The 18,250-nt window shown below is 38.9% G+C and overlaps 1 protein-coding gene across 11 annotated transcripts in view; it reads right to left on the bottom strand.

Moving 5' to 3' along the window:
- Positions 1-18,250, bottom strand: part of celf5a (cugbp, Elav-like family member 5a) — a 237,618-nt gene that overhangs the window by 37,491 nt on the left and 181,877 nt on the right. For 7 of the 11 annotated variants that reach the window (XM_032572037.1, XM_032572038.1, XM_032572043.1 and 4 more), the window contains exons 4-5: positions 12,149-12,277; positions 8,443-8,522 (exon numbers count right to left, since the gene is read on the bottom strand). In XM_032572037.1, coding sequence (XP_032427928.1) covers positions 8,443-8,522; positions 12,149-12,277 — 209 coding nt within the window. The remainder of the gene's footprint in view (positions 1-8,442; positions 8,523-12,148; positions 12,278-18,250) is intronic. The other 4 variants (XM_032572040.1, XM_032572045.1, XM_032572046.1 and 1 more) reach the window with 1 other exon arrangement.

The following is an 18,250-nucleotide window of genomic DNA, read 5'->3' as shown; positions in this document are numbered from 1 at the left end:
TGACAGTTTAGAAAGGTTGTGTGTCAAGCATGATAAGAAGCCCCATGAAATTGATGCAAGACTGTCAATAACAGCGGTTGGCCGCTGATATGCCGGAACTAAACTGTGGGTATTTGGGAATGGATGGAGTACAGCAATGATGGACAAACATGTCGTTCCAAATGGTATCCATAATGTCAGGTATTATTAACACCACATTCATGATGTTTTTAATTTTCCCGTCTGTGGTTTTTCTATCACACTAAGGTCTCCAGCTAATAAAGACATCCAGAGAGAGCAAAAGATACCCAAAGACAGGCACTGGACCTTTCGACTGTAGCTTATAGATTTTATGCTCTTCTTCTCTCTTTTCTCCCCACTTTGCTCAATATTTCCTCCCTCCCATCGCCCTCCTCCAGGCTTGCTCTGCTGAATCACAGGCTTGAAAGACTGCAGGTGTATGGCCAGTTGATTAGTTGGCTCTCTGACTAAATGACTGATTGTCTATTTAGCTGAATGACTTACTGAATGAAATAGTATGTCACTTTTACATATATATATATATATATATATATATATATATACATATATATATATATATATATATATATATATATATTACAAAGTGACATTCAAAACAAAATGATTTAACTCAGAAGACTTATTAAATAAGCATGTGTTACCAGCACGATGTGCTATGTCAAGTTTGTGCAGGTTTAAGTTATACCTTTATTGATCCAGCTTCCACAGCATTTGGAAAAGTACAGAACGGAGCTGTGCATGACTAGAGTAATAATGAGATATACTATAACATATTAAATATTTTAACGCTGTCTCACACTTAAAAATGTTATTACCCTGCTGGTAATGTGAACTGTATGTTAATCGTATCCTTCTCAAACTTTAAAAGGATAGTTCAGGATTGCTCAAGTGAGATTCTGGTAAAGGTTATTACCAGTTAGCATATCTTATCACTCTCTTTGCATCTTCATTAATGATGCATTCAGATTAGGTGGACTTTGAGAATGAATGTAATGGCTGGTCTAAGAAGGGGCCACGATCAAAGCAGATTTCTAGCATGATAAAATAACTCCAATCTAAAAAAATAAAATGTCATAGTGGTTAATGTGAATCGTATTTCATGAATTTTTAAAACCCAGGTTGGTTATTTATAATGAAACTGCTGATTATTTACCATGAAAAAAATCAGGCAAGAGTTCATGCCTCCCTTTTGAACTTCCTTAGTGAAACAGAGATCAAGAAAAGAAAATGTAAAGAGTTTATGACCAAAGTAAGGATCTAATAGCAAAAGAACACATTGTTAAAAATTTATCAAATTGGTTTTAAAAACCTCTATAATACTGCTTACTAGCTTCATACACAATTTCACAGAATGTGTTTCCATTGTCTGTGCTCTGCCTCCAACCTTCACTTCCCATATAAACAGTCATTGGCTTTAGTGTTAGCCTGGGAAAAACCTGCCCCTCCTTCTACGCTTTGCTTTGTCCAGAGGGTCTGGACCATTGGCTATTGAGAAACAATTGCTTTCGGGAGGCGTGGATTCTGTTCAAGTTTTAGATTTTATCCAATTTTGTCCACAGCCGTGATGTATGTAATGCACCATGTTGATGCTATGGAAGCTTAACAGAAAATGCTCAGGATTAGGAAACTTCCTAGAAATTAATTCGCTTGAATGACTTTGTTCACTTCCTACGCTGCCATTGGCAAACTACAGGTGGACTACCATTCTAAAGCACAGCGTAAAATTGACGTCATCATTCACAACTTCTCCTTCTGTCCCTTCTAAATACTGAATATGAAAAGAATATGTCTACCTCGAACAATACCTAAAGATGAAATTTGTTGTGAATCAGAACTCTAGTCATAAATTGAATTGAACCGGATATACAATCCTGTACATTGTCTCGCTATCTGATTAGTAAGAAGAAAAAAACAAACATTAAAATAGCACTTACTTAATATTAGTGTCATTATATCATTCAGACACTATGACTAGAAATGCTTTGCATGCTCTGTCCTCCGTACGTTTCAGAGAGTATGAATATTGGTGATGTATTATTGTCCTTGTAAGTAATCCGGCTTCTGTGCAAATACCAATGCTATCAATTTGATTGTTTTGAACTTGGTGTTGTTTTAACATGGTAGATGTCTGCTTTGGTGTTGGCCCGTACTTACTACCTTTGGCCTCCAATTAATCTATACTAGATTAATGCACCCGGAGATGTATCCATTGCAGATGATCTATAACCTGCTGAAAGCCATTTTGAAGAATCAAACATCAAAAATCCAAAACTATCCCTTTAAATTACATATGGATCATTACCCTAATTATCAGGTTTAACTAATACAAGATAAAAGCATGTGATCAGTGTATGGCCTGAAAGCACTACCACAGGTTGAATATTAGAAATCTCTCTTACAGTTAAAATTATTGTCACTCTTTTGGTAATGTGAACTGCATGTTGATGATGTACCTTTCCAAGAGAAAAGCGAGATGCATAATCTAAACAGATTAAGTTGGAATCTGTGCAGTCAAGTCTATTCTATAAACACAACAAGACAAGGATGTTCCTCCCTGAATAATAAAAAAACAAGGTTTCTTGTCAACTGACATATCTGGTTATATATTAGCATGGTGTGACATTCTCTCGTAGCATTTTTCTTTTTGCAAATCTTTTCCATTAGGAGCCGAGGACACTGAAGCTGTGCCTCCCACTGGCTCTCCTCGGGACACCTGAATCCCGGAGCTTGTTGGCCAAGCATCCATTGCCACATTTGTTTATCTCCGAGGTTTTTCCATTTAAGCCTGTCAGGGTATCAGCGTGCAGAATCTCCATCGCTATAAAGAGAAGAGGATGGAGTGTGAAGTGAAAGTCTCATTAAATTTTTAAGCTTCCAAGTGTGAGCAGAATCCCCCTGCTGGGCGGCTCCCAGCTGCCTTGAGAGCCACTGAAGGAAGGGGAGTTAAACAGGGAGAATAAAAAGGCACTACAGAGACTTTTTCTGAACCAAAAGGAAAGACGGGCTCTTCAGCAATCATCTAATTGCCAACAACTATTTTTTGGTGCCTTTCCAAGCGTCACAATTTTATGAGAGTGAGGAAGATTAAGGTTCATTTTTGTGTATGAATTGCATTACTTTTAAACACATGCATGCAAGCATTTGTGCTAAGAAAAAAAAATAGAGCTGGGTTAGTACCACGTCTTCTGTTGGCTCTTTCTTCTATAGAAAGTACTCTTAGCTGAGTGCTTCAGTGTTTAACTGTGTCTCTTTCCTGGACAAAGTAACTGATGGAACCATTTCTATCTCTGATTACATAAAACTCTTTTAGTTTTTCTTCCTCATAAAAGCAAATTTTTACATTTTTCTTTTTTTTTGTGTGTGAAGGCATGTTACTATGATAGAATTTTTACTCCCATCTGCACTAGAGGTGAAAGCAAATGCTGAGGACACAGAAGGCATGAATACAAATTGTCTTTGCAGTTTGTGACTCAGTTACCACATAACGCACCTCAAATGGAAAAGGTAGAAATATTACTGACAGACTTGTTCAAGCTTAGTTTTAAAATATAGATGGAAAATATCAACAATTGGCAGCAAAAACATCTATAATTTGTTGGAATTATAGATGCTTGATTTTGGTTTTGTACTTTTGCTATATTATCATTAAAAGCAATTAAATACTGAGCTTGATCAAACTGCCAATTTTACAGAATATTAAATGTGTTTTCTCTGTAATAAAGAAGATTCAAGGGAATCCCATCAGATGATTTCTTTTAACTCGTCTTCTTCTCTTCATTCTCAATCACCCAGTTCTCTCTGCTAAACTAGTCTCACCTTATTTGTTTTCTTTTGTTGTGAGATCACCCTTTTATCATCCTGTGCTTGTGCCAGCTATAAAAGCCTGGAATTCATACGACATGGATATAGAGTAAAAAAAATAAAAAAATAAAAACGAACATGGCTCGGTGGGCTTGACCCATACCATCACCCCCTTTCCTGTCTCTGTGTAAGTCTATCCTGAGACCTACTTTTTACACAGTCTAGCTGAATCTCAGCAAATTACTCAACAGCTATGGACGTAAATGTTTAATTGAGCTGCTCATACCCTGGAATGAAAATTTGTAAGTGTGTGCACACAGTAGCTAATGGTGGCCAAGGGATGGTTTGGAATATGAAGAAATTTCCATTTATAGCATGGAGTAGTCGGGTGGGATGGAGATTCAGTGAAAGAGATTACACTGACCCTGCTGATGAGATTTGATTCCTAAATTTCAAGAAAGATTTTATTACTATTACAACTCTTTTTTTTTATCATTTTGCTAGGTATCAATGACTAAGTCTCCATCCATGAGAGCACTTTTGAAAAGCACTTTAGGAAAGTATTTATAACCCTTGAAATTTTTCACCATTTGTCAAGTTAAAACACAACCTAGAAATTACTTCACTGGGATTGCATGTGACAGAAGAATACAGAGTTGTGTATAATCGTAAAGTGGTGAATTCAAAAATAAAATCCAAGGATGATGCCTCTGTCTGGAAGCTGATGGTACTTTGGGATGCTGATTGTGGAAAAGTTAGACCTTTAGACGACACTGCATTACTGTTTGGACAAGACCGCCAAAGCACCTTGAATGTGCTGTAGTGGTCACGCCAGGAGTGCAGGGATTTTAGCATGTTGTTGACACACACATGTACTTTGACCTTGTGTAGTCTACATATGTGCACTTTCACACCTGTGCATTACTTCACATCTTTGCGAAGGTATTCCCAAAAAGCTTTACTCTGTGATCTGATTTCAAAAAGTCCCATTGTCAGAGGCTCCAGTCACGGATGACCGTTGCTTCTCTATTTTCAGTGGTTGTGCAACAATTTTACAGTGAGACTGAAGTTCAGTGCACTCTGCACCTTTATTTCATAAATGTATGCTAATGTATGGTAGTTTTTAGCACAAATCCCACGGAAACCCCTAAGGTTGGTGTTGACATGACAAAATACAAAAAAAGTTCAAAGGGCATAAATCCAAGGCACTGCATGGACACAGACCAGAAGCATTTTTCCTCCAACAAACACAGAGAACGCACATTACACCCACGTCCTTCTAAATGAAAAGCACAATGTATTCTGCTCAAGTCCTTAGAGCTGGGAAATAAGATCAGTCAGGGAATGTTTGACCCTGGTGAGGAGATGGCAGCACTTCTGTTTGCGCACATTTATGTATGCAAAGATCCACATACACATTTGTGTGAATTTGTGCACACTCATAAACTCTAAGGAGCCTATGCTCATGCTTTTCGGGACTGGCAGCTGATCTATAAACCTGCCATGTCTGGTTGCGGCGTTAGCATGCAATGCACTTTTACACCTTGGCCACAGCTACTATTGGCCGGACATTATTTATTCTAATCTGTTTGACTCTGGCTATCAGCCATAGCCTTGAAGTGGCAGCAAGTGCAGAGTGCACACACATACGGATCGAGCCGATTTAGTTTAGTGGAACAGTTTTATTAGTCTTTTGTGTGTAAGATTGAGAAAACGGCTTTTTAATAAGCCAGACAATCTGTAGTTTTTTATTTCTTTGTGGTGGTGTTTTTTTTTAAGTTGCTTCTAGACCTATCTAAAGTTGAGATCAATACAAACTTTAATATTATGCTTGTGGATAAATACTTTGTGTGTGACTCAGCAGTCCCAATCACATAGGATGTGTGGTCCCTGACTTTTCACAGAGTCTTTGCTACAATGATGGACGTATTGCTGTGAATTGCGCTGTCCTGCTGAGGCATAATAGTCCACCGTTGGTCTACTAATCTCAGAGAGGCAGGCAACTATGCCCTCTCCTCCCCCATCCACAGGATATGAGATGCTGATCAGATTTCTATAATCAATTTACCAGGAGCAGGAGGTATAAATCCTGTCCATTCACTCATTCTCCCTCTGCCTCCATTTCTCTCGCCCTCCTGATTTTTCCTCCCCTCCCTTTCCTTCAGCACCCTGCTTATAGTTAGATGAATAATTCAGAAGCCAATGTGGTGAAAGGTGGAGTAAACAAGTCTATTCCTTAATATCCCAAGAGGCTGCCAAAGAGAGACGAGCGAGGGCAGAGCGCTAGCACAGATAGGCTGAAAACTCAACACAGAAGGAGGGTATCTATGGAAAATGGACATTCAGAGGCATTCTTTATGACTAGCAGTCATTTGCACTTAGATTGACTCAAAAGTTGCGCCAAGATGGCACAGCTGGCTTCTAGGAAGCCCCCACTCCACTTTCTCTGTTCCCAACACGCTACAACCATTAATAATGAAATCACACAGTGAAACACAACACCTGTGACACAGGGTCGAAAGAGTTCAGGATCTCTGAGAGGCTAAGGAAAGTAAGACCGGGACAAAAAAAGAGCATACTGTACTTCAGCCTACTGTATAATACAAGATGTGACTCCCCCGTCCTCCTTCTAAATGTCACGGGGAGTAACTCCTTTCATGTTCTGGGTGCAGCGCCGGTAGCTTTTATTTTGACACCATCAGGTATATAGGGACCATGACTAAACACGAGCCACATGAAAATGAGAGCTAGAGTGTTTTTTTGTTTTTTTTTTGCGTTTGTGTGCTCACAGTAAATCAAATGCAGAGAGAATTTAGAGGACACAGTGTGCTTACACAACGAGCAAATGTAATCTCACACTGGATTTCTATTCACAGATTATGCAAGCAGAGCTGCTGATTGATGACTCACCCAAAATTCAATCATGACTCTTAACAGTTTTATCTGGATATAGGTTTAGGGTTTTTTTTTAAGTACCTTGGTAATTAAAGAGACAGAGCAAAGGACTTTTGCATGCATCAGTGTTCGCAGATGGTATGCGTATAACTTTATGTGTTCAAATTGCATGGCTTGAGATGAATCAAGAAGTTTACATACACTCAAAGTGAGCATGAATGTCATAGAAATATTAAACTTTTATTAATGTATTTGATACTAGTGGAAGGAGGGATACTAGCTGGAATAAAAATGTGACTAACGGCTGAAATATTTTTTTTTTTTAAAACAAGAATTGGGTGAACAGGTTGAAATTTATTGTGGATTTTCTCTAATCTTCAAATTGTACAATTAGGCTCAAATATATTCATACATCAGCACTAATAAAGTGGAACCTCTGAATACGGATTTATTTACTGATCCAACAGGCATCTTTTAAGATGCAAACACTTGGAAACATGTCTGCCCCTTGAAAATAGTTCAACTTCCATTAAGACTTCAAGGAGAGGCTTAATTGTGTTTTACACAATGACGAGTAACTTCAGTGTGACTGACATTCTGTACGGGAAGCGCTGGCAGAAACAGCGTCACTATCTTGAGGTTTGCAGTTAAAACAATGTAAGTTCATTGACACTTACTACTCCCAGCACGTTAAAATGTTAGCAAAATCCTGTAACATTGTTATTGTGGAGATTGGTTGCTCAGAGTATGAGCACCTGTGCCATTGGATGATTCATGTGGCAGATACAAGAAAGGCAAGAGAACACTGGAGAAAATGTAATCTCACACTGGATTTCTATTCAGTGGCAGCAGCATACCGTATTCATGCACAACACAGCTACAGTCGCGAGAGCACAGAGGAAAGGCTAATGCTCTGGGTCGGATACTCACTAACTACATCATATAAAGTCATTTTTGGAGGAAGATTTGTGACTGGGATATCCATTTATTGTTTATATTTGGAAAAATGTGTCTGATTACAATGAAGGGATAATGGCCCTTGCTCTAAAATGGACACTTTCCAGCTTGAATGAAATTTGAAGCGTCCCCCCCCTCAGACAAGACAAAACGGATTATAGAGATAAGTTCTATTGTCAAACAAAGCTAAGATTAACGTATTTGCCCACTGTGGCAATAAGTAGTTTTGGAGCAGTCAAAATTAGATTTTCATACAAAGAACTAGTGGCACAATGTTTTGTTGTGTTTTGCACCTGAAAGGACAGAACAATGAAAATAAAGAAATCCCTCCACATTCCTCAACTTTACTTTAAGTCAACAAATAGATGGTTGAAACTCAAAATTTCCAATGATACCAAACATGCACATGGTGAGAGTTTCAAACTAAAGAACACTGTAGCTCTCAAGCATCACCATGTTCAAATTATGCACCGTCATAATTTTGATAGTGCAGATCAGAGAACATTCACAGTAAGTTTAACTTTGTGCATCAAACTTATGCAACTTTGTGCATATTGGAAAACAGATTCTTGTTTTCCAATATCACGAATGTTGGATCAACAGTCTAGAGTGGTTAAAATAAATAAACATAAACAAAAATTAAAACATTCTTGCCAAGTCTAAGCATATGTAAACTTCTGAGATGTATTGTAGCTATTATAAGCAATTTTGTGTTTTGTGTGAGTATGTCTGAAAAGAACCGTGCATCTCTGTTCGAGCTGTACTCACAGGCATGGTCTGGCTGCCGTGCAGGGCGCCGATTGCAGACTGAGCCTCAGTGTGTGTAGAAAACTTGACGAAGGCGCAACCTGGAAGAAAGAGCAGATGCATATCAAACACACACACAGACACACCCATAACCATATTTACGTATGTGGATATTTAGGATAACATTAATAAAAGATGTAGAATTAAATCTGACACTTCAGAAATCACTGGGCATTATGAGGCTCTCATTGCACAGCAAGCTTCCCCCTATTCTGGGCATTAGGCAGGCAGACAAGCAGAAGCTGCAGGCCAAAGATACCACTGATGAAGCAGAAAAGCTTGCTATTTAGCACCACATGCCTCTTTGTTCATATTAAATTGCAGTTAAAGAGAATGAAATCAAATGGAAAAACCATTACAGAACACGTTTTGATCAATATTCGAAGATGTGAAAAAGACTTGAAAGCTAAGAAATCACAGAAACAATGCTCTTTGCTATAATGTATTTAAAACGTATGATGGTCGTTGGGAGGAAAACAAGACAACTCCACAGCTGGACTTTGCTGATGAGCATTTGTAATCCTTCCCTGCCTTTGAACCAAAAAGAAGCATTACAAAACTCAAATCACCAAACAGCCCCCTACATCATTACAGAGAAACATGAAAACATGAGAAGTGATTCTTCTTGTTCCAGTGAAGCAGAGTCAGTCACTGATCCACCACACTCTCACCCAATTTCATGTCATGTGAATTGTCTGGTTTTTAGTATATGATCTTTTGTGCCTTATTCTTCTTATCGTCCGTCCTGCTTGACCCAGTCACCTTGCTATTCTTCTCCTGTTAATAGGCACACCACTGTGGACACCAGCCGATCAAGATGTCCATTCAGCTGCTAAACTGCTGCCCGCCTCCCTCCTACTGAGATGTGGATAGGAAAAAGCTTTGAGTTCCTGATGACCTGTACAAGGTCTTTGCTACAAAGGGGTCATGTACTGCTATAATTAGCCTTTTACCCCTCCATACATGGATTGCTGGTGTAGCTGTACCTAAAGAGGGATGGTGGTCTTTCTTCAAAACCCGAGTTCCCTACGTTAGATGTTATAGTGTCTCTTAAAATCAAATTCTAGATACTACCACTTGTTACCATGAAAGTTCATGAGAGATGGGGACTACTAATTATGATAGAAGAGGCATCACAGATGAGTTCATGTTAATAAACATATTTCCTTAAGAGTATATTTTTGTGCTAAACAATAAACCAAAATATTTTAATTGAAGAAACTGAAATTTTGCGATTGAATTAATCATAAAATGTCCACTCTTGCAGTTGTACAACTTAAAAAAACCCGGATTGTTTGACTTTTAGTATTTACTGTAATTCTAATAATAAAAATAATAATAATAAAACAATTATAAAAATAATACTTGAGAAAGACAAAAATAACTTCAAAATGTGGTATCTTAAATATTACAGATCAACTTCCCTTGGATATTTTTGTTACCATGGTAACAAGCCTGGTTAGGCTAAACCTCATCAGAGCCTAACCAGTTTGACTTCAAACCATAAAAAACATATAATTCCACAACTTCCAAATAATACAGCTGATTTTTTCAGCAATTTTTTCATTTTATTCTATTTACTTAAGGACAATACACATTTATCAACATGACTGTTTCAATCTAAATGTTCCATTTTTAATATAGGACATTTAAATATGTCCCATATTAAAAATTTGCCTTACAGGCTCATTTTTGTCACGCAAGAGGTGAAACTTGTACTTCTTTTCAGTGTGCTGTTGCAAAGAACTTCAGGATTTAACAATCTATAGACACCAACGTGAAGCCAATAGATCCAGTCAAATATTTTCAACAGGACTAAGATCTTTAGGCTCTACAGCAGCATTAGAATAAAAGTCTGACTATTCGGGGATATCATAGATTTTGCATCCGGAGGCAAACTTGGAGAAGCACCATACTGGCTGTCATCAGTGGATGGTTCAAGCCTCTGTGAGACTGCTGTGTTGTGTTAAGATACATTGCCTGTGCAACTCTCACTTTTTCGAATTTAATGGCACATTCTCTTTTCTTTCTCTGACTTTTTTTTTTTACTGAGAATCTGGATTAATTTAGATGATCAATATGAAGCAACATTCTATGTATGTTTGAAATCTTTGATATCTATTTTTTCTGGATCAGAGAACAGATTTGAGTAGTTATTTAAAAGTAAATGAATCCAGATTTTTTGTGGGAAATCCACCAACTTTTCTGAAAGGTGTAGCTGACATCATATTCAATAAACATGACACCGCAAAGGCATTAATCCTCTTCAACCTTTCTGTGTTTTGTCACTATGCAACCACAAAGTTCAATACATTTATGTGACAGACTAATACAAAATAAGATATTATTGTAAAGTGAGACAGAAAACTGAAAGGCTGAACAATGATAGAAATAATCAGAGAAGCAGTTCAGAGGTTGGTGGTGGTAATTCTGGAGTGGTGAAGAGACAACAGTGGGACAATCTGTTGACAGATTACTTGTGCTTTCTACAAATCCGTCCCTTTAAGGATGAAAGGCAAGGAAAAAAATGCTGTTTTTGAAAACAGTTTGCCACAAATGATATACAATACAAATACAGTGGAGTGAAAAAGCATTTATACTAAATTTTGCATGTTTGTTACACTTAAATATTTCAGAACATCAGACCAATTCAAATGTTAGTCAAAGATAACACAAGTAAACACAAAATGCAGTTTTAAATGAAGATGTTTATTTATAAGGGAGAAAAAAACAGTCTGGCCTGTTCTGAAAAGTGATTTATCACCTGATAAATTACACCTGAGTTCACTGATTAATGGCACACCTGTTTTAAATCAAGACTTCACTTAAGTAGGACCTACTTAACAAAGGAAGGACACGGTATTATTTGTATAGATATTAGAATCCACACTCCTTACCATTTGGTTGTGGTAATGCATTAAGTTGTTTGCCAATTGTCAATAAATACCACAAGAAGAAGAATGGAACATCATACCAACATAAAATTGTGGTAATAGATGTGATGGTTTGGGGCTGTTTTCAGAAGCTGGATAACTTTCTGTGGTAAATGGAACCATAAATATGGAGTCTACCCAGAAATCCTAAAGGAAAGTGTCAGTCCATCTGCAAGGGTATGCAGATGGACCTCAAGATGAACTTGGGTTATGCAGCAGGACTTTTAAATTAGTTTGATGCTTTGAAACACTTCAGGTGTTCAAATATGAAAAAAAAAAAAAGAAAAACAGAAAATCAGGAAGGGGCAAACACTTTTCCACATCACTGTATATGAAAGAAGGTTATTTGACAAAATGTAACTTTTTGTCCCAAACTCAAACTATTGTGTGTGAACACACCATTCCCACAGTGGAGTCATTGTCCATGTTTTTTCTGGATGTATGCTTTTAACTAAATGCCTCGTAAAGCTTCTAAGAGTTAAAGTCAACCAGAAGTATTTTCTTTCCCCACAGCTGATCGATTTCTCACACATCAAACAGATCAACAATCTCAAGTCAAGCACTCAGGCTGCATGACCTATATCTGATCCATATGCCATCTGTAATTTACATGATGTCCACGCCCGCACACACACGCGCTCCCCCGCCCGCACACACACACCCACACACACACACATATTTGATTGTCAGTCATTGACCTAAATAAATATGACAGCCAAATCCCCGTCTCCTACCTTTGCTGTTTCCGTCAGGACCTCTTAGGACCGTGCACTCCTCGATGACTCCATAGGGCTCAAAGAGACGATAAACATCCTCCTCAGTCTGCTGTTTATTCAGCATCCCGACAAACAACTTCCTGTCTTCTGAAACAAAGAAAGGGACAAAAGGTTACATTATACCCGACCTCAATTATGAAACCAATTAGAGAGCAGGCTGATAACGGGAAACACTGTCATTACAGTGAAAACAATTTTACCACAGGGACAAACAAATATATTACATACATTCAAAGGTTCTGCAGAGTAGCCATTTTATTTATTTACTGAAGCTTGGGCTCAAGTCACACAGTTTATTTCTTTCCCAGGGCTGATCTATATCCAATAAAACGGGGTCTGATTCCATGATGTGAGGGCAAGTGTGTGGTCATAGTGTAAGGAAGAAATAAAGGGAAACAATGAAATAATGAAGACGTTACTCACATACTCACCCACCCCTACATGTATGAGACACAGACCAAAGACAATGAGGGAGTCTTTGGTCATGTAAAAGCAAGAGGGGCTCCAGGCGGCTTCATCCTCCTACACACCAAATTTCACTGGCTGGAACCTACAACTTTTCTTTCCTTCTTCAACTCATCACCTCTCCTCCCCCCCACTTATTCATCCATCTCTCTTTCATGGCTTTCCCTTTTTCCTCTCGCTGATTCCACATTTTTGCCCCTCATTCCTTTTTCAACTGCTGCCCTCCCTCTCTTCCTCTCTTTATCTCTTTCTTACCCTACTAATTGCTGCTGATCCAGAGTTTTTTTGTGTAGCCAGAGAAATATTTCAGCGCACTCTTCAGTGAACAATGGTGTGTCTCTTCAGCGAGCGCCGAGGCCTGGGAGACAAGCCATGAATAACGCTGACTTTTCAATAGATTGCCTTTATGCTATTGAGTCCTGTTAAATGCTGTGGGATCTGATCTTTACCTTGACCCGACACCCTGTGTTTACTGATGTGCTCTGGCACTGTATGATTAATGCTATGCCGTTGTGTTTCTGCCGGCAGCAAGAAGCACTAAAATCTTTTTCTTTATACAGATTGTTTCTCCAACTCTGACCCATAAAGTCACAGCAGAGAAAGCGACGGACTGAACCAACAGCTACTGCTGTGAAGAGGAGGAGAGCCGCATAAATTGCTACCAGTCATATTGACCAGGTTCACTATTAATTTCTACACACCTGTGCTGTTGTCATTCCTTGACTCAACCCACAAGGCGGTACGACAAATCTCACAGCAGGCATGGGCTCCAGCAAGGCTTTTGCGACTCGGCACCATCAGTGATGCACCTTTAAAATAATCACCCGTGTCAGAGGATTGTCTAGGGAGGGGCGTCCCTGGTGCTGGCTCCTTATTGCAAGTGGCAGGATCAGAGGCTATGTATAAAAAATGGAAGTGATGCAATGTGACATCTGTCAGGGTGGATTGGAGAGCATTTATCTGCAAAAAAAGAAACGCCTGAACTGGAAAATGAAAGGCCAAGATGGTCCATCCTTTTGCTGGAGGGAGAATATAAATTCCGAGGTTGAATCAGGAAGATGAGTCAAGGATGTTGGCGTGCGTGCGTGTGTGTGTGCGGGGGAGTCGGGGTGTGCAAGTAAATAGGTGGGTCAAAACTATACAGATTTTTCCTGAAATAAAACCAGACTACATCTCAGACACAGATCTAGTTCAAATCAGACAGAGAGTAATCTATGTAAACACTGTCATAGTGACTTTTAGAATTATTTTTTTGATCACCATTGAACTTTAACAGCAGCATCACTTTGAAATACGATAAACATCTCTGTATTTTATTGACCTTATTGTGTTTTATTGTGTTGGTCTACGTTGCTAGACCAACACAAACAGGGAAATAATTGTGACGTAAAAGGAAAATTATATTTTTTTTTTTTTTTTTTTTTAACTAATATGTCTGTAATCTGATGCCCCTAAGCAAAAATCTAGTACAAAAAAAACTTGCTTTAGAAGTCCATCTATGTGTAATTTAATCTCTCCATAAATCCGGCTGTTCTATGAAGGCCTCAGAGGTTTGTTAGAGAATATATTAGCAATAAAACAGCAAGATGAAGACCAAAGAACAAAGCAAATGGGTCAGGGGAAAAGCTGCAGAAAAGTTTAAAGCAGGATTAGGTCAAAAGCTTTCAACCCATCATCTGAAAATAAAGTAAATGTGGCTCAACTGCTAACCTATCAGGACATTGCAGTCCATCTAAACTGACTGGCCGGGCAAGAAGAGCATTAGTAAAAGAAACTGCTTAGAGGCTCATTGTAACTATTGAGGAGCGTCTCAGATCCATAGCACAGGTCGGAGAATATGTGGACAGGAAAACTCTTAGACATGAACTGCATATACATGGCCATTATGGAAGAATGGCAGAATGAAAGTTATTGTTGAATGAAAGTCACAAGAAGTCATGTTTGTGCAGAGTAAGTATTATGCGGGTGAAAATCTTGGTCAAGTAAAACAAAATCCCAATAATATTTAATCTTTTAAATATAGGTCAAATATTTTCAATTAATGATCTAATTTAAATCAAAACCGTTGTGAAAACAAGACAGAAAAAGTTGAAGGGGGTATAATAGTTCTGTGAGGCATGGGACCTTTGGAGTTTATCGGTTCTCACTTTGGTTGACATTCCTTTTCAAGTGGGTGTGAGAAGTTATGAGTTAATGCGTGACCTTTACCAGTTTTATAGGAGGTTCTCTCTGAGAATCACAGTGTTAACAGCTTCCATGTGGCATGCTTTAAAATACGATGCTGCATCCATCCTGCAGCTTAAGGATTGCTAACTGGAACGACACCTCCAGCTAAATGGAATAATATTTATAGGACTCGTAGTATAAAATGACCAGTGGCCTCTATATATCACCTACCTGTGTAATATAGCTTCACAAAAAGCCTGAGACACTAAAATCCTGATCAGCCCACTGTCCTTCTGTCTCATGTCTGAGAAAGATAAGAATCTGAAACATATTCAAGAGGCCACTGCAGTGTGAGAAACCAGTAACATTATACTGATATTGTTTTTACATTATTTAGCAAACAAATCTGCGACTGAGGAAATTGTGGCAAGCATGTTCTGGCTCATAACTCAGGCTTTAAAAACCGCTGAGCAACTCGCAACAACAGATGATTTTGGAGATCTGCTCCAGCCTAGAATTCTGCTCTGGCTGCTCTCAGCTAAACGGCTTCATTGGGAATTTATGTTTCTTTTTTTCGTTCATCGGCGTTAGACAAACATTAACTCATTTATCAACAACGCCGCAGAACAACTTGTGTGCTAACAAACACAAGCAAAGGGTAAAATGCCTACAGTAAAGTCCACATACTTATGACAAGAAAGGGAGAGAAAGGGCAGAAGGATGTTGAAGAAAAAAGTTATAACAAAGACTTTGAAGGCTTAAAAGAAAGGGTTAGCGATAACAGCTCTTTCATCATGACCCAACACGAGTTCATGCCTGTCTGTTAACTATCTGATGACTCACAGTATTGACTTTTTCTTAGAGCATCTTCAAAATCCACAAGAGCAATGCTGATGAGTACTAGTACTAGATTCAGTTTTATAACTTGTTCCTAGTGAATCTGCAAAGCACTTTGTCCGAATAAGGCATTTTCTAAAATGTACAAAATTAAAGGTAAACGGCTGCTACTTCACTTTCTGCGTGTTATCAAAACGTATTTTTGTTACCTTCCACTGTTCACACAAGTCGACATGAATTTTATCCTAAATTACCATAAGACAACTTTGAAATATTTAAGATGAATTATGATCAATTAAACAATTCAGGAGTCCAATAAGCACCTGCATGTTCACTGAGAAAACTGTGAAACATGCTGACATTAAGATGCCTTTACAGCTCACCGTGGCGGAGTGTATTCTCACATCAACAGAGACACTCTACCGCATCCCCACTGACACACTCATACTACCATTATGTTTAATTTACACCACAGGTGCTTGTTGGGAAAAATAAATTTCAAAATATAGAGAAACATATCCATGCTGCTTATTATATGTTAAAAATTGTACTTGGGTCTCTTTTGAAAACACAACCTCGTGACTAACTGAGATGCACTTATAAATAAATAAAGTAGATGCTTAATATCTTTCAAACCAAAAGAAGAGCTATCATGTTAATTAAGGTGCTGAAGCTAATTTATTTTAAAATATTGGAAACCAAACTGTATCAGAGCAACATATTATTTATGGCAGGAAGGGAAGAATCATGTTTTATATAGTGTTCTTATTATATGTTGGTATCACCAAGCCAAAGCTTTAAAAATATTTAGCCTGCCTCAAATTTGTAACTGGTGTGAGCGTCCCGTACGCAAAGGCTACAGACCTCGAAGCGGCTGACTCAAGTTTGAGTCTCGTCCTCGGTTCCCCCCTTCCCCCTGCTCCCTTCCTGTCAGATTACTGTTAAATAAAGGCCACTAGTGCCAAATAAAAATCTAAAAAGATAAAATAAAAAATGTAAACAGTGCATGTGTAGTAACAGCACATCCATGACGAGTCTAATACCTTTGTACAACAGCGGATATAACCTGAAATCTTGAAGGATTTCCTCCTCGTTTGAGTGTCCGTACGACATCTGCACCACGCGTATTACCCTGGGTTCCCTGATTATGCCAGAGACCATTAAGGATTTCGGACAGTCAGCTGGGACTTACTGAGTAACAATGAGGCCGAGTGGCAGTTTTTTGAACCAGGGGAACAAAGAGAGAAAAGAAGAGAATGAGTAAGAGAGGGGAGGAGAGACAGAGCAGAATGAATGGAAGGGAGAGTCAGAGCAATGAGCCCAAACTCTAAGTTGCCGGGCATATAGTCCTGCACTCCTTGATAAGCCAGGATGTATGAAAGAGCTGTGCCACCAGAGCTGGTGAATCACTGCCAGTGGTGGGGAGGATGAGGAAAGGGCAGAGCACTGAGAAGGAGAGGCAATGGAGGGGGGATGAAGGAGAGCATATCAACTACTTTCGGCACTCACTGGTTTTCAAATTTCTCTTCTCTGTCTGTCTTTTTCACAATTGTTGCAACAGTAAGAGAACGAGAATGGAGCGGGGGAGAGACAGAAGGAGAGAGAGAGAGAGAGATATTGTGACAGAACAGGGAAAGCGTGTGCTATGGAGAAAACGTACTTGTCAGAAGGATGGGGAGGTTGCTATGACAACCACTTATACAGCGTGCCGTCAGTCATGTTTCATTGGAGTTAGGAGAAGAGCAGATGAATGAAGGGAGGAGAGGAGCAGGGGAAAGGGTCATTTATCCGTCTGTCTGGCGAGGTGGAGTGCAAATTTGACTGTCATCCTCGCAGATAAGGACAAATTACGAACAATATTAGCTGGCTAATAAAAGGGAACAATAATGAATAGATAAATATATTAAAACCAAATGAGATAGCATCCAGGCAGAAACAAGGGGCCCTGAGAAGCCATCCGAGTTTTTGTCATTTCAGGGGAGAAAAGATAAGAGCCAGAAAGAGGTGGCGGGAGGGGGGAGGCATCCGTATTAAACCTGACTAGTGTAGCGTACTTCCTTGAATCAAGACAGAAAGAATCCAAATCAGCTCATAGTGGGAAATGTTTCAGCTTCCTTTCCCTCCATCGTAAGCCTATTATACTTCTTCAATGAGCAGGACGCCACACAATAACAGTGTCAGCATGTGTTCAAGCAGAAAAAACATGGACAGAATAGACTGAAATTAATTAACCCTACGAGATCACAGTGCTTAGCCAGTGGAATTTAATCCAATTTATTGCATATAGTGATCTAACTAGGGTTGTGTTTGCATTAATGAGACAGTGCGTTTAATGTGTGTGTCCGCGAATGACTCAGAGGAGCACATGGACGCACTCGGAATGCTCCTTCCTTCAGTGACAGGAGTTTCAGGGACCAACAATGGAGGGACTCTGAGGTTTGGCACAGTCGTAGGGTGAAAAAAAAAAAAAAAAAAAAAAAAAATCAACCCCAGCCAAATTATCTCTTGAATGATGAGGTCCTTTCCATGAACCGCATTAGCCCCAGAGAAAAGACGGGAACGTTTTTGTTGTCATCACGCTGTCTGAAATTA

The sequence above is a fragment of the Xiphophorus hellerii genome, chromosome 9 (genome assembly GCF_003331165.1).
Source record: "Xiphophorus hellerii strain 12219 chromosome 9, Xiphophorus_hellerii-4.1, whole genome shotgun sequence".
Taxonomy (NCBI): Eukaryota; Metazoa; Chordata; class Actinopteri; order Cyprinodontiformes; family Poeciliidae; genus Xiphophorus; species Xiphophorus hellerii.
This window is presented reverse-complemented; position numbering and strand designations above follow the sequence as displayed.